This window comes from Cryptomeria japonica, chromosome 1 (assembly GCF_030272615.1).
Source record: "Cryptomeria japonica chromosome 1, Sugi_1.0, whole genome shotgun sequence".
In the NCBI taxonomy this organism is placed as follows: domain Eukaryota; kingdom Viridiplantae; phylum Streptophyta; class Pinopsida; order Cupressales; family Cupressaceae; genus Cryptomeria; species Cryptomeria japonica.
The window spans coordinates 557,824,252-557,841,840 of NC_081405.1; the positions used below are offsets into that span (position 1 = coordinate 557,824,252).

The following is a 17,589-nucleotide window of genomic DNA, read 5'->3' on the forward strand; positions in this document are numbered from 1 at the left end:
ATTAGACCTAAACACTTCTAGAACAACCAATAGAACAACTGAAACATCAACATAGCAAGATAACTCTACACCTTAGACATTCCTAACCAATCCAGAACAACAACTTTGACATCAATGACAACCTCAACAACACATACTTCCAACATGGTCTTCAGACCCTTCTTGTTATACCAAAGGCTATTCAAATTGAAGGTACTTTTGTTGCCAAAATTATATGGTGTTCCTAGAAGTCGTCAAGCCTTAGCTCTAGTGGGTTGACTCTAGCTTTCGAGATGGGTTATCTTTTAATCAACATAACCTCTAGTGGTCTCCTCTCAATCATGTTTAGGGTCCCCCCTTGGCTTGTTTTCCTTGGGTCCATGCTTTGTGCTTTCATAGGAAGGGCATTTGCACTCCTTAAGACTTCTTTTTGAGAGCTACTATGAATTTTCAAACTTGGGAAGATTCAAGACTCTAGTACCATGTCATTTAGCTAGATTGGCAATAATTTGATATGGTTATGTCATCTCTGCCTATAAATATGCTATACAATTTTTCCATTCATTCTGTCAAGCTTCGATGGAAGGATTGGCATTGGCATCCCAACATAATTTTTAGTAACTACAAACCACAACTGGGCTACTATTGGTTTTCTCCTTTCCTTCCTATGGTCATGGCATTGAATATTTGATGACACTTGTAGTTATCTTTTCCTGTTGGGCAAAAATTCTTTAATAATGTTAGGTCAATAATAATAGAACCCAAGATTATTCATTTATCTTGTTGTATTCTTTTCCAAGTCTTGCCCATGGGCTCTCAACTTATACATATGGGGGTTTTGGACTTCTAGCATTGTCGCCATTTCCAACACTTGTGGAGTTGGATTCATGTTTTTGTCATCCTTTCCACCTAGAACCCTTTTCTTGGCATCTAGTTCTTTTGGGGGATTGGCCTCACATTCCTTTCAAGTTTACCCAAATTTGGCATTCTTTTAGGGTAGAAACCATCTTTTCTTTATACTAAAGCCATTATGTGTAATAATGTTATGTTGCAAATTCAAGTGCAAGTGGATAAAGTGGATGTAGAGGTTTCCTACCTTCATGAGATACTTACACATTGCAGTAATGCCCCTTATATTATTGCTAGGGTTCCCTTTGATGGTTCTATCTCCCAAGGCTACTCTCCATCTCATGGTTGTTGGCATTGGATTTTCTCTATCCAATGCTCTCACTCACCAAGGCCTCATTCCTCTCATCACCATTCTGGTAGTTGGGGTGGTTTGGCTTAGTAGCGCTCTAGTTCTCCATCCAGGGTTTTGCCTTTGTTTTGCCTCCCAGTGGTGTAGGGTCATCTACCAGTGGTAGTAGTGGGTGGGATTTAGCTAGTGGTGGTGGCAGGTGGCCAAATTCCTCAAAGGTATTCCCTCGGTTGTATCTAGCTATCTCACGAAAGTGAACTAAAAATAAAGAAGAGGGAGATGTAAATGCTGATGAGGAGTGGTCCTTACCTAACATCACCCTAGACCTTGTTATTGTATAGGGAAAGTAGGATGGCAGTGATCCTCCTCCATTGCCCTTTGGTGTTGCTCTTGCTGCATAAGTCAATAATGGTTTTATTTTACCTTGGCTTAGCCCTCATGACTATTATTTTGTCTAATTGTTTCCTTTCTTTTCAGGCTCTTCTCATGTGACTCTGACTCTTAATTCTAGGCTCTACTCATGTGACTTTGTCTCTTTATTCCAACCTTTGCCCATATGACTTAAAGGGATGCCCGTGCATTCCCCTAGATTATTTTGTGAATGTGTAATATATTTTCAATCTAATAGATACTGATGCACATATTTAGAAAAAAAGCTACCTCATAAAAAAACCATAGCCTAACATTCTAAATGCAAATTGTTGATGTCAAATTTTCATATATGCATAGACACTGCCATGATTATGGTAATGGAATCATTTGTTTTGGGTATGGCTGAATTTTACCATCAACTGTATATGCGCACAAAACTGGTGTTGAAATTAGAACATTTAGTGTTCAAGCACTTCCAAAAAGTAAAAATAAAACTTTTTTATTAATTTGATTTTAATATTGGGTATTTTCTTTATTTTGAAGGTGTATTACACTCATATATGGATGCAAAAATGTCCGTTAGAAAAAACAAACTAGAAGCATTTAATTTGATGTGTTTGTGAGACTTAAATGCAAGGAAAGCAAAAATATATATTTTATTGTTATTTTATAATTTTATATTTTTTGAATTATGTAATGCTAATTATATCTTCATTTCCACCTTTCAAGTACCTCTCACTCTGAATTTAACTGATAATCAATTATGTCTATCTCCATCATACAATAGTTAACTTCATAATTATCCCAATGTAATATTATTGATTATGGGTGATTGAAAGTGTCCCTAGATGATGATGATGATGATGATGATGATGATGATGATGATGATATAGTAGACTTTTTTGCTTTTTTATTTTTGTAAAGACATTTGTGAAAATATAAAAAATAATAATATAATCATATCTTAATAATAATTGAATATTAATTACAATAACATACTATTTTAATCAATTAATGTTAATTATAATATAATATTTTTTAAAATGAAATAATGAACAAATATGATATTCGGCAGTGGCTCAAGAAAGCGCCCATATCTGTGTGAGAGAGAATAAGAAGCTGTGACACCCAACCCCACATGATCAGATCTCTATTCTTTGTTCGCTCCAGGAACCCCTCAGGAAGATATCTGCGTGAGAGGTCGATTGGTGTGTCGGATGCGCCTGGATCGATGTTGGGGGACACTTTGATGGCCCAAAGGAATGATGTCATCGGAAGACACAGGCTTACGTTGATGGCAAATATTATACGCATGGCAGCAAAGAGAAGTATATCTGTAGTTTTGGCAAATTGGAAGTAAAGGCTCTTTTAAGAGAAAGCACATGGGATCGATACAAATATAATGGTAGCGTGGAAACTACGTGAAAACAACCAATTTATTAAAACAAAAAGTATTGGTGATTTAATTAAACGCTCTTCAATTTGTATTGGTGATTTTAATGAAGTGTTGACTTTGTGAAAGGCATTTTGCGTGCCTAAGGTAAATAAATTATTATATAATAATTTTATTTTTGTCTTTTAAATTAAGGTTGAAGAAAGGAAGTTGAAAGAGAATATTGATATAAAATTATGTTATGGTTTGTAAGAAAGTAAATCTTTACGATGAATAAGAACTGAAGATTTCTTTAATTTCTATAATGAATAAGTTTATGTTAAGAGTCAAGAATTTTTCAAAAGTTAAATTTGTCAAGGATGTTATAATATATTGGATACATAATGATTTTTTATTTCAGTTTGTTGTTGTGGAGTCTATAAATAGTTTTATCTCTTGGGATAGTCTTATAACTATATTCAAAGCTATGAAGCTCATTCCCACGATTGGTTAAAGAAATTCTCAAGCCAAAAACAAGACTAGTGTGCTTAGGAGAAATAATGAATCCATCTTCTATATGACTATAATATTTCAAGTACTTGTTGCATTCTTGTTGACAATGGTTCTACTTTATTCAAGTTGGATTTATGTAATATTTGTTGTTCTCACCCCTAATGTCGCCATGGATATCTCTTTTGATGGGTGGAGGTATTCATAAAGAAGGAATTAAAACAAAGCGAGTTCATATCAATAGTAAATTCTTATGACAAACACATATTTTAGTTATACAAGTGCTCTTGATCCATTCAATTCAAGTAACTTCGTATAATATTGAAGAGCCTTCAATACATACTGAATATGTCCAATTTTGTATGTACCTGTAGCATCCTAAATTTTACTCACTTACAATTTTTTCATCACTTAGGCCTCACTTTGGTGTACGTCCTCTAAGGCCTGACTGAAGCACTAATTCTACTCACACCAAGTATCAAACATAAGTTTGGTGAGGATCTTTTGGGCAAGGACCTAGATCCCATGTCGGTCTATGTCAGAAATTCAATTTGTTTTTCAACTAGCAAATATAAAAGGAGGTCTACCCCTCTCATTTTGATATAGAACACTTATAATTTGAATTCATCATCAACTCGAGAGAAAATGAGATTTTACATTCAAGTGAGAAATCAATTAGTCTTCTATCAAGCATTGGACCAGAAATAAAGTCAAGATTCAAGCATTGGAGATGACATTCATGTTCTATGTTTTATGAAGACTATCTACATGAAACCCTAATTCCTTGTGAAGACAAACAAGACTTCTTTAAAGGTATATCATTAGGTTTTCATTCATTTTCAGCCTTTCCCTAAAAGGGAATGTATTTTACTATAGTAATTAATTTTTACATTTCAATTCAATTTCATGGTTAATTCCAAAACCGGGCTTTGACCTAAGGCAAACCCCTATTGTCAATAATTTTTCTCTTTTCACTATGTGCAGGAACAGGTACAAAGCTACATTTTAGAGAATCAATAGGGTTCACAAAGATGAACAAGATCACCTTCTGATTGTTGAAAATTTGAAGGACCGGGGTGACCACCACCATGGTCCTGACAAAATAGGCCAAATTTCTTGGAACATATCTGAACCTTCATCTTCTTCTCAAATACAAGTTTGTGGCTCCACATGATGACTGTAGCTTATTGTTTCTATCAAATTTCTTCAATAACTCAATATTCTACCCTAATCTTTAAATAAATTCAATTCAATTAAATGTTAGGAAAATAAGAGCCCCATTTAGGAGACCTAGAATCTGATTAGAATCTTGGTATATTAGGCTTAGATATATCAAATTATAATCTCTCCCTAATGTAATGGTAATTAAGCAAAATTAATGGCTTTATTATATGATATGGCAAAACCCTAATTTTTTATCATTACAATACCATACATTCAGCTATATGAAGAAACATTACAATACCATACCTGGGATGATAGTGCACATGGTCAATTCTACCATCCCTAGTATCAATGGTTCAACCATTCCCCTGGGTCATACCAACATGACTAGCAATTCCACTACCACTTCCACTATAAGACATACCACTTCTTTCAGCACAGGTCTAGGTGCTGGTGCTATCGCCAGTGGTGGTACTACTCCTCATGTTAGTGTTGGTGGAGGTGGTTGTGCACATGGTGTCCCTCCTCCTCCTCCACCTGCTAATCCTATCCTGATACCATATTGTAGAATATGGGATAATTACAGTTACAATTCACAAACCTTGTGTCCACCTTTGGCCAATCTTAGATGCCCATCTATTACCACAAGAACCTGCTTGATATCACCATCCTTAACACTATCCTTCCCTAGGGGACTAATTCATTGAATTTTGATCGTTTCAATTGTGATGGAGATCCTAATATGCACATCAATTCATTCATGACTATGTGTAGTGATTACCTTAGTTTAGACTTTGTCTTGTTCAAGCCATTCTTGCATTCTCTTAAGCGAACTATGTTGGAATGGTATAGCTCATTGCCTAATCACTACATCCATAAATTTGATTAGCTTATGGATTTGTTCCTCAAATGGTCCTAGGTTAACATTGGTAGTAGGGTCACCATCGCTAACCTTATTCACTATAAACAAAATTTGAATGAGAAAGTTATGGATTTCATTTTATGGTATCAATATATCTCTACCAGGATCGTCTTTTCCTTGCAAGAAAGTGACTTGCAAAATTTTTTTTATTAGAAATCTACAACCAACATTGAGGGAGAAGTTATCTCTTAATCACTATCAAAAAATTTCTAGTCTATGTTTTGCGCTCTTTGATTACTAACATACGATGGCTCAGTTTGGAGAATCTACTTCAAACTCTCATACTGGTTCTTTCACAAGTATGTCCATAGAAGGGTCTGAAAAGAACAAAGTTGTGGCTAATATCATAGCTATACCTCTGATAGCTACTGCATAGGAACCACAATGTAATATGGTCTTGATCAAGTTGAATGAATCCTAACTAAGCATAATGAAAAAAATGATAAAGGACAATCTCATAACCCTTCTCAAGATTAGGCGTCTAATTGACAAAATACCATACCCTCATTGGTATGATGGTTCTAAATTCTGCTAATATGACCATGTGCCTAGTCATGACACTAAGCATTGTTATCATCATACACATATAGTCAAAGACTACATCAACAGTGGAGCTATAAAGGTCGGTGATAGAAAACATGAATCTAACAAGTTTGTTGACAAGATAAATAATGAGTTTCAAATTTACACAAATTCGTTCCCACCACATCCATCTAACTTTATCTCTACATCAGACTCAAGTCCAGTATTGGATGGTGGTCCATACATTAATATGGTTACTATCACCCTGATCCCACCTCCTAGCTAGAAGAATAAAATCTCTGACATGTCATTCACCCTTATGGATGCCCCATATTGTACATCCCTGCGAAGCTTAATGGAAAACTATTATGGGTGTGATGGTCGAATCTTCATGCAGAGTCAATTTCATCACAGAAGAGACTTTATTTGTGAATGGATGGAATAGGGCAAGATATGATGAGTTGCATGCTACTTTGATAATGCATAATGGGTTGTCTCTTTCTCCTTTGGGCAGTATCACCTTGATGGTCCTTGTGGGACCTAGAGCTATTTTATCCATGTTTACTATCATTCTTGAATCAAACCTTTTTAGAGTTAAAATAGGTATTCATTGGTCAATTGCTATGGATGTGTTTCCTTCAGTAATTCTCATGGGGGCTTCACTGGCTAGGCAATATTATATCATGTGCATTCATATTGGGGGGTTTAATATCCCAAAAGTGAGGGTGCAATATATTGCCTATTGGTGAAAATAGGGGGCTTTTAATTCAGGGTGTGTATTGGGAGGGGGTGACAAAAAAGGAGTCTAGGGATTTTTTTTTTGAAAATAGGTGGATTCTTTAGTATTCCATGAATGCACATGCTATAACGGAGGCTCACTAAGTGAAGCCCTTGTGGTAATTCCTAAGTGCCTGAATTTTCCTCATGAGGGTTTGGTGCTTGTCATTCAGGATATTGGATATTGACCCCTGGTAGCTCATGGGGATTTTTTTATTAGATCATTTCTAGTCTTCTTTTGTGGGGCCTATGCTTCCCCATGGTGACTTAATGTATCGATCATATTATTAGTACAAGATGGGGGATTCAACCCTTAAGTCAGTTCAACCTAGCTATATTTGTTGTCTCTTCCTACATCAAGCTCTGCACCATCTATTCCTATGTTAGAGTAGGTAGTTCCTTGTGCCCCTTCATCATCGAGGGTTGAGGTTAAGCCCACTCCTTTGAGTAGACCTCCTCATCTACCCTAAACTATATAGCCTATAGTGGTGTCTTTTAAAGAGAAAAAGACTTGAAATCATTAAGAAAATTTCTTAATTTCCATGCAAACGAGTTGATGATGATCAAAATCTTCTACCTATTGATACCATCATTCAAGAGCTCAGTCTATTAGTAAGTATGGTAATGGATAAGGAGGACTTTTCACTTCCTTCTGATGATAATCTAATAGATTTTTAGTTGATCCTAGACAATTTAGAATCTCTTCTTAAGAAACACAAAAAGGTATGTGTTAGTATTGGTGATTCAATCACTGGAGCTTATGCTATCTCTAGTCGTATCAGTGGACCCGATGAATCACCTATGAAAGAGGCCCTCAGAAAGTTCGTGCATTTTTTGAAAAAGAATTTTGATGAAGATGAAGAAGTGTCACTTGATACTTAGTATTTTTCTATATCAATTTTAATGTTGTTGATTGCATTTTGTTTTTGAAAATTTACATGTCTACTTATACATATGTAATTTTCATGTAAAGAAAGTACAAGTCCTAAGTCAAATAGGATTGTACTTTGAATAAGTCAAGTTAGTTGTAGGCTTCCTATTTTTTCTCATAGCCTCTCCTCTATATAAAGGAGGGCTCTCATTGTAAATATCATCTTTTGGCTAATACATCAAAACTTTACCAGATTAGAGAGCTATCAAAGACTTTGTACTTGTACTGAAAATCTAAAATTTAATCAATAAAGAAAGAAATTTATTCTCCAATATTTATCTTGGAAGTACTTTGTTGTATGTGGGAGTGTTCTTTCTATACTATCTTTAAATATTGAATTGTGCATTGTGAAAAGCTATTGGATTGAAAGGTATTAAAGTGGAGTATTATAGACTTTGTGCTATAGTAGTTTATTGTGGATCAATTATCTCTTCTTGGTAATCAAGTGTAGAATTTGAGTTATACCAAATTGTCTATTTAAAGTAGAAAGGATTGTGACATATGTGTAAGAATTTGAGCTACTAGTATATTGCAATATAAGTTTCAAGAATCAGTAAAGGAAAGATCATATTTAAGACTTTGGGCTTACAGGGGTCTTATTAATTTGTACAAAATTGTTGGTATGTCTTCAAGTTATTCTTTTGTTTAACTAGAAGTTTTATCAGTTATTATTGATTAGATTATATCTTGTAATTGTTATTTTTTGTAAAGAAAAAATTCTACTCTAAAATAAGAGAGGTAGGATAACACTTATTTTGAAAAAAGAAAAGAGAGAGGATATTGTGATTGCAACACCCTGTAATAGTTTAGTAAAAAGAAATTAGATAGATACTAGTTGTCTTGTTGAAATAATAAAGTATCCTCCCCTCTGTGAGAAGAGATTCAATCTCATCATATTGTGGCTGAATTCCACATTTTGTAAACTTTCCTAGTTTACAAAATTTTCACCCAACAAACTTTAGATTTATTTTCTTGATTGTGTACATATTATTTCTTTATATAAAGTATGTGGTTCACATAAGGCTTTTAGAATCTATTTTTTGAAATTAAAGGATTTACGAGATGAAAAAATAACACCTATTTTCTAATTCATTTTCTAGGTGATTTTAGAGTATGGATAAAAATTTCATCTATTAGCTTAAAAAAATATTTTGGCAAAATATACTTCATTTATAATTTTTAACATTGATCATTTAAAAAAAAACAATTTAACTAAATTTTTAACATTAACTATTGTAAAAAATTATGATATCATGAAATTTCTAATTAAATTTTATTATTATTATAAATTCATGGGGACCACCTAATTCTAGAATTATGCTTCCTAGAATACATTATTTAAAAATATCCTTTTTCACTCTCATCAAGGAGAAACATGTGAGGTAGGCTCTTCAATGGGTGGACACTTTTTTCCTAGCTTGTAGTTCTACCATTTAGTGGCCTAAAACATAGTATCATCGCCAGTCTCTCCTTCTCACACCTTCCTAGCTTCATGGGTTTGGGTGGAAATGGATTGGCTACAAGGAAATATTTCACTTTTTGGGCATTCCCTTTCCCTTTCTAGTGTCACTTGTTTAACTTTAGGATGTTGTTCTTGCAAGAGTTGAGAAGAAGATCTCATACTAGATTTCTAAACCTTTGTCATTGGCTAGTAAATTCTAGGTTTTTTCTAAAATTTTTGTGGCCACCCATGTGTATTAATATTCATGTTGGGCTCCCTCTAATATATCATATCTAAAACTTAAGAGGCTTCTTCATGAAATTTAATGAGCCTATTATGAGGATCACAAAGGTTTTCACCACATGGCTTGGGAGTTCATTTGTCTCTTGGAGGATTCTAGTGGGTTGGTCTCTCCTCTCTACTCAGAGATAGGGTTTATCCCTTTGTGAGATAAATGGATTATTTGTGCCATTTTTGGGAATGAATCTTGGAAGATTCCTTTTAGTCATTGCATTTTTCTAGCTTATACTCATAAACTAGCTTGGAAACGTATTGGTTTATTGAACCCAAGGCAGGACTGAGAGGGAGGGTGAATCAGTCTAAAATAGAAACTAATATAGCACATAAAAAATTAAACAATAACTCACATTCAACACGTGAACACCAATATTTCCTACATGGAAAACCCAAACAGGGAAAAACCAAGATGAGCACCTAGCCCAAAAAATGCATCCACTATGTATATCAAATTACAAAAAGAGCTCCCTTTTCTGAACTTGTAAATCAAGGCTAATTTATCATGGGGAAAGATACAAAAGAGGACTTGCAGACCTAAAGCTAACTGCAATAGGGAAAGATACAAAAATATATGAAAAGAAGGATCTCCTAATTATGAAGCTATCCTCGAACTCCACATCAAGCAACCAACATCAACTCACACAACTCAGACCTCAACTACCAACACTCTGTCTCAAATATGTGTCATAGTCTCAGCATAGATTGCATATCATTCTAACATAACACTTATTCACTGATCTTCACGGAACCTCATTGACTATGTTTGTATCATACATCTACATTCCACACCTCATCATTGTACACTTAATTCAATCATACTCATCCTTATATACAAGATCATCAAAGCTTGAGCCAAGTTAGCTTGAAACTAAATATACGTCCCAAACCAAAAACACACATGTTGATCCACTCCAAGAGAAAGAGAGGACCAAAAAACATCTTCCAAAGATCAACTCATCGATCGAAAATCACCAAAATATAACCAAAAGCATATCAACACACCATGCATCTATATAAGAAATTAACAGTCAAAACATACTCTCCAATGCAAATAACTTAAATTAGGATCTCCACACACTATGGTGAGACCCATAACGCATAAAAAATATCCCACAAATCATATCCATACCTAAGGATAGGTCTAACATGGAATATCACGAGAAGCAACGAACAATGCCACAACACCTGGAGAACACAAAGATATTTCTAGACCACAAAACTATCGTATCCATGATACAAAAATATATCCAATGGAGATAATCATAATAAACAACATCAACTGCACTTATTAGACCTAAACACTTCCAGAACAACCAATAGAACAACTGAAGCATCAACATAGCAAGATAACTCTACACCATAGACATTTCGAACTAATCCATAATAACAAGTTTGACATCAATGACAACCTCAACAAAACATACTTCCAACATGATCTTTAGATCCTTCTTGTTATACCAAGGCTATTCAAATTCAAAGAACTTTTGTTGCCAAAATTAAATGGTGTGCCTAGAAGCCATAAAGCCTTAGCTCTAGTGGGTTGACTCTAGCTTTTGAGATGGGTTATCTTTTAATCAACATAATTTCTGGTGGTGTCCTCTCAAGCATGTTCAGGGTCTCCCCTTGGCTTGTTTTCCTTGGGTCCATGCTTTGTGCTTTCATAGGAAGGGCATTTGCACTGCTTAAGACTTCTTTTTGAGAGCTACTATGAATTTTCACATTTGGGAAGATTTAAGAGTCTAGTACCATCTCATTCAGCTAGATTGGCAATAATTTGACATGGTTGTGTCATCTCTGCCTATAAATATGCTATACAATTTTTCCATTCATTCTGTCAAGCTTTGATGGAAGGATTGGCATTGACATCCCAACATAATTTATAGTAACTACAAGCCACAACTGGTCTACTATTAGTTTTCTCCTTACCTTCCTATGGTCATGCAATTGAATCTTTGATGACATTTGTAGTTACCTTTTCCTATTTGGCAACATTTCTTTAATAATGTTAGGTCAATAATAATAAAACCCAAGGTTGCTCATTTTTCTTGGTGTATTCTTTTTGAAGGCTTTCTCATGGGCTCTCAACTTATACATATGGGGGTTTTGGACTTCTATTATTGTTGCCATTTCCAACACTTATGGAGTTGGATTCATGATTTTTTTCATCCTTTCCACCTAGAACCCTTTTCTTGGCATCTGGTTCTTTTGGGGGATTGGCCTCACATTCCTTTCAAGTTTACCCAAATTTTGCATTCTTTTAGGGTAGAAATCATCTTTTCTTTATGTGAAAATAGATATATTGTTAGTTCTCCTCACAACTCCATTGATAATTTTGTTTCTCTCTATACTAAAGCCATTATATGTAATAATGTTCTGTTGCAAATTGAAGTGCAAGTGGATAAAGTGGGTGTAGAGGTTTCCTACCTTCATGAGCTACTTATACATTGCAGTAATGCCCCTTGTATTGTTGCTAGGGTGCCCTCTGATAGTTCTATCTCCCAAGGCTACTGTCCATCTCATGGTTGTTGGCATTGGATTTTCTCTACCCAATGCTCTCACTCACCAAGGCCTCATTCCTCTCATCGCCAATTGGTAGTTGGGGTGTTTTGGCTTAGTAGAGCTCTACTTCTCCATTCTGGTAGTTGGGGTCATCTACCAGTGGTAGTAGTGGCTGGGATTTAGCTAGTGGTGGTGGTAGGTGGCCAAATTCGTCAAAGGTATTCCCTCGGTTGGATATAGCTATCTCACCAAAGTGAACTAAAAATAAAGAAGAGGGAGATGTAGATGCTGACGAGGAGTGGTCCTTACCTGACATTAGCCCAAACCTTGCTATTGTATAGGGAAAGTAGGTTGAAAGTGATCCTCCTCCATTTCCCTCTAGTGTTGCTCTTGTTGCATAAGTCAATAATGGTTTTATTTTACCTAGGCTTAGCCCTCATGACTATTATTTTGTCTAATTGTTTCCTTTCTTTTCAAGATCTTCTCATGTGACTCTGACTCTTAGTTCTAGGATCTACTCATGTGACTTTGTCTCTTTATTCCAACCTTTGCCCATATGACTTAGAGGGATGCCCGTGCATTACCCTTGATTATTTTGTGAATATGTGTAATATATTTCTAATCTAATAGATACTGACACACATATTTAGAAAAATAAAAGCTACCTCATAAAAAAACCATAGCCTTACATTCTAATTGCAAATTGTCCATGTCAAATTTTCATATATGCATTAACACTACCATGATTATGGTAATTGGAGAATTTGTTTTGGGTATGGCTAAATTTTACCATCAACTCTAAATGTGCACAAAACTGATGTTGAAATTAGAATATTTAGTGTTCAAGCACTTCCAAAAAGTAAAATAAAACCTTTTTATTAATTTGATTTTAATATTGGATATTTTCTTTATGATGAAGGTGTATTACACTTATTTATGGATGCAAATATGTCCGTTAAAAATAAAAACTAGAAGCATTTAATTTGATGTGTTTATGAAACGTAAATGCATGGAAAGCAAAATATATATTTTATTGTTATTTTGTAATTTTATATTTTTTAAATTATTTAATGCTAATTATATCTTCATTTCTAGCTTTCAAGTACCACTCACTCTAAATTTAACTGATAATCAATTATGTCTATCTCCATCGTACAATAGTTAACTTCATAATTATCTCAATGTAATATTATTGATTATGGGTGATTGAAAGTGTCCCTAGATGATGATGATGATGATGATGATGATGATGATGATGATGATGATGATGATGATGATGACGACGTTGACGACGACGACGACGACGATGATGATGATGATGTTGATGATGATGATGACGACGATGATGATGATGATGATGATGATGATGATGATGATGATGATGATGATATAGTAGAAATTTTTGCTTTTTTATTTTTGTAAAGACTTTTAGGAAAATATAAAAAATAAGAATATATTAATAATATTATTATAATCATATCTTAATAATAATTGAATATTAATTACAATAACATATTATAATAATTATTTAATGTTAATTATAATCTAATAATTTTTAAGTGAAATAATGAACAAATATGATATATTTCGATGTATTTAATCTATATTCTCTTAAAAAATATATACTGATATTATAATAATTTTTTAAGCAAAATAATAAACAAATATGATATTTTTTTGGATATACTTCACCCATATTCCTCTAATAGATATACGTGATATACGTTTAAATTGCATTCATTTACCTGGATAGAAATCGAAGATAAGCTTGGAAACATTTTCCAGTCAACGAGCATTGCCATCTAGACTAGTATAGAGAGAAAATCGATAATAAACACGAGCTACATTAAACTGAAAATCAATACAACCCCCGAGCAAGCAATCCTAAATAACATAAACAAATATTAAGCGAGGAAAGAACTGCACTTATTATCTAACTTCTTCTTCGGTGCGGTTATTGCAAAGGTGATGAAACATTTATACAGCTTTAGAAACACTCAGCGGCACAAAGTCTTCTTGTATTTGAGGTTTTGAATACGTCCGCTGTGCTATAGCCTTTCTTGCCAACTCCAACTTCTGAATCTCACTCACAAAATCTTGCAGATTGGATTTTGAAGATCCTCCGTATTCAACAGCCTTTCTCGCCATGCTCTTCAACTTTTCCGCAGCTCTTTTGATCTCTTTGCTCTTATCATCAACAAAAACTAGATTCAGAGCTTCTTTCACTCGATGCATGTCTGGAATTCCAGTTCTATGTTCGCAAAATTGGACTCCAATGCCCAACTCCACTGCCAGCTTAGAATTGAAGTGCTGATCTGCATACATGGGCCAAGTAATCAACGGAACTCCCAGAGTCACGCTTTCAAGCATGGAATTCCATCCGCAGTGGCTCATGAAAGCGCCCACAGATGGGTGAGAGAGAATAACAAGCTGTGGCACCCAACCCCATATGACCAGCCCTCTATTCTTTGTTCGCTCCAGGAACCTCTCGGGAAGATATCTGCGTGCGAGGTCGATTGGTGTGTCGGATGCGCTAGGATTCATCTTGGGGGACACTTTGATAGCCCAAACGAATGGCTGCCCACTGGCTTCGAGTCCACTTGCAAGGGCCTTACTCTGTTCCTTACTTAAGAAGGTCTGGCTTCCAAACGAAATATACACAACAGAACAAGAGCTTTGTGAATCCAGAAATTGGACCAGGTCCTCTTCGCTGATGTCCGCCATCTTCCCTCGGGAGCTCACTTTCACTGGGCCGCCAAAACAATTAGGTGGAAGTACGGGGCCTATAGACCACACCATTTTACCCGTCAGATTTCTCAAGTGTTGCAGATAATCATCCTCTAGTTCTTCAAACGTATTTGCAAGTATTCCTGATCCTTGATTCAGCGACTGCAGACGTCCTATTACCTCCATCATGAATGGCTCGAACAATCCGGCATCTATTTCGTGTTTCTCCAATCGCACAGGAGCAGGAAGATCCAAGCTGAGCACAAGAGTCTCCCCTTCTTTCTTTAACACACTCTGCGACGCAGAAAGCCATGCAGAAATCAAGAGACTGAGTCCGAATGCCCCGTACGTATCGAAGAACACCCTGGGGATACTGTCCCTCTCGCTTACGCCCATACTCCACCCCAAAAGCATATCATGTATTATACAAACAGGAGCTCCTCTCTCTTCTTGCCCTTCTTTCTCAAGCCAACGATCAAAAGGGTACTCTAGAGCAAGAGCAAGATCAAAAATGAGTTTGCATTGTTCAGTTGGAACTTGATCAAAGCTTTCCATCCCCTCGGGCAGGCCTTCAATTGCAGGTGTTGGAAGGACTACGATGCGAATATCGAGGCCGGATGAAATAGCATCTTTCATTTGGTGATGTAGGCGGGGTAAATTTGCAGCCGTAGTGACACAGCTGACGAGGAGACCATGCGAAGCCAGCTGCTTAGCGAAGTCGAGCAAAGGGATTGAATGACCGAGTGCTGGGAATGGCACTACCACAACATGCGGTTTCTCCATGCTGTTCATCATCTTGAAATGGCTTTGGTGATTCATGCACAGGCCCCAATGGATTTATAGGATGGATGGTTTCTCCATATTATACGCATGGCAGCAAAGAGAAGTATATCTGTAGTTTTGGCAAATTGGAAGTAAAGGCTGTTTTAAGAGAAAGCACATGGGATCGATACAAATATAATGGTAGCGTGGAAACTACGTGAAAACAACCAATTTATTAAAACAATAAGCATGCAAATTGTATCAAATTGACAATGATTTTTAGTAAATTGATTGCAAAGCGACGGGATTGTTTTAATTAAACGCTCTTCAATTTGTATTGGTGATTTTAGTGAAGTGTTGACTTTGTGAAAGGCATGTTGCGTGCCTAAGGTCACTGTATGTCTGTCCAATACAACACGCAATTCGGGGGTAAATTAGAACAAAACACCGCAGAGCATGTCTAGCAGTCCGTTTTTCTAGCTGAATATTTTGAAATTTGGAATTTAAATATTAATGTCCACTAGGAAATGAAGTAGATTAATAAATTTGCAAGAGGGAAATTAAGATTATTTGTGTCTTTTAAATTAAGGTTGAAGAAAGGAATTTCAAATAGAATGTTACATTAAAAAATTGGTGTTGACAATTTTTAAGAAAGGAAACTTTGTAGTTGGTTATCATTTTAATGAATAGAGTTAAACATCATGTTGAAGTCAAGATTTCTTTTAAAGAGAAAATTGATATGGATGTTATAATACATTAGACATATAGTAACAAAAAAGTTTTTATCTCTTGGATTAAAGTGTTATTTCTATTTATAGGTAAGGAGCTCATAATAACAATTGGTTTGAAGAAATTATAAAGTTAAAAGCAAGTCTACTGTACTTAGATAAACTAGCACATGCACCTCAATGAGGCGCAATGGTTACGCCGATAGAAAGGTATAGTATGGCAATATTTTGAATGGGAGGGGTAAAAGCTACAAGAAATGTCATAAGTATGTTATGATAAAGGGTTTGACAACATTATTTTAGCAAACAGTGGAGGGCAATTGAGTTTAAAGGCAGGTGGTTATTAAGGACATTAATTTCTATATTAAACATTTAAGTGATATTTTTTTTAATCATCTAGCTAAATAAATTCTATCTTCTTGAACTACAAACGATTATTATATAAATAAATTTTGTGATAAGTTGGGGAGCATATTTAGGGCTAAAGAATCAAACTACCCTTATAAAAATCCCAAAGTAGCTATAGTGTGCTTCTTTTAAATGGTATTGGTTATTTTATATGGAATGATAGTTTATGTATAATACATTTATTGGTGCTTCATGTCAAGTTTTTTTTGTCATATATGTCATTTGTCTTTTAGACCCAAAGAACAAAAGCAATATGTTGCCTTCATATGGTTGAGTGGACTACAGTTTGTGTCGTTGATTGATATGTATGCTTGGATTTTGATATTGTCTCCTTGTAGCTCATTTTGCAATGGACCGGAATAGATACCCGCAAGAGGAGTTTGTAACAATGGTATTAATATTCAAAGAATAGTTGGAAGAGATGTGGGGGAGAAAGGAGTATTAGTATAAGACAAAAATGTTCTTGACAATGTATTAGATGGAGAGGTGGATCCATCTAGCGTTCACTATTGAGCATATTTACAGATTTATGGTGTTATTGGAGCTTCAAAATTATTTGTAGGTTGAAGGCTAAGGGATTCAAATTTAAAGGTTTAAAGTCACAATTTCATCATAAAATACATGTCTAGGACTTGGAGGTGAAGCGCCCAATTTTTTGTGGGCATTTGGAGACATTGACATCACTCTATCATGGGCAAAATTGTGTTTCAAAAATCTTCAATTTTATTTCAGACTTATGGTCATATGGTTTCTGATTATTTTTGGAATTTTATTGGTACATCTTGTACTTAGGGCTTCATTGCTTCATTCCTAGGCCCAACTGTACCTTTGGTTGTCATCGTAAAGGGTGTTGTGGAAGATTTTAGGCTTGTCCACATCATTTAGAGTTTGTAGAAGAATCGGAACTTGTCCAACAGAGTTTGAAGGCAATTATATTAGCCATACATTGCACTGTTTGTGATCATATTGAGTCCAAATGA

General features: G+C 35.2%; 1 protein-coding gene across 1 annotated transcript; it reads right to left on the minus strand.

Moving 5' to 3' along the window:
- Positions 1–13,961: 13,961 nt before the first annotated feature.
- LOC131053835 (scopoletin glucosyltransferase-like) lies at positions 13,962–15,494 on the minus strand. Its single transcript, XM_057988480.2, has one exon. The coding sequence runs from the start codon at positions 15,492–15,494 to the stop codon at positions 13,962–13,964; it is 1,533 nt and encodes a 510-aa protein (XP_057844463.2).
- Positions 15,495–17,589: the final 2,095 nt, after the last annotated feature.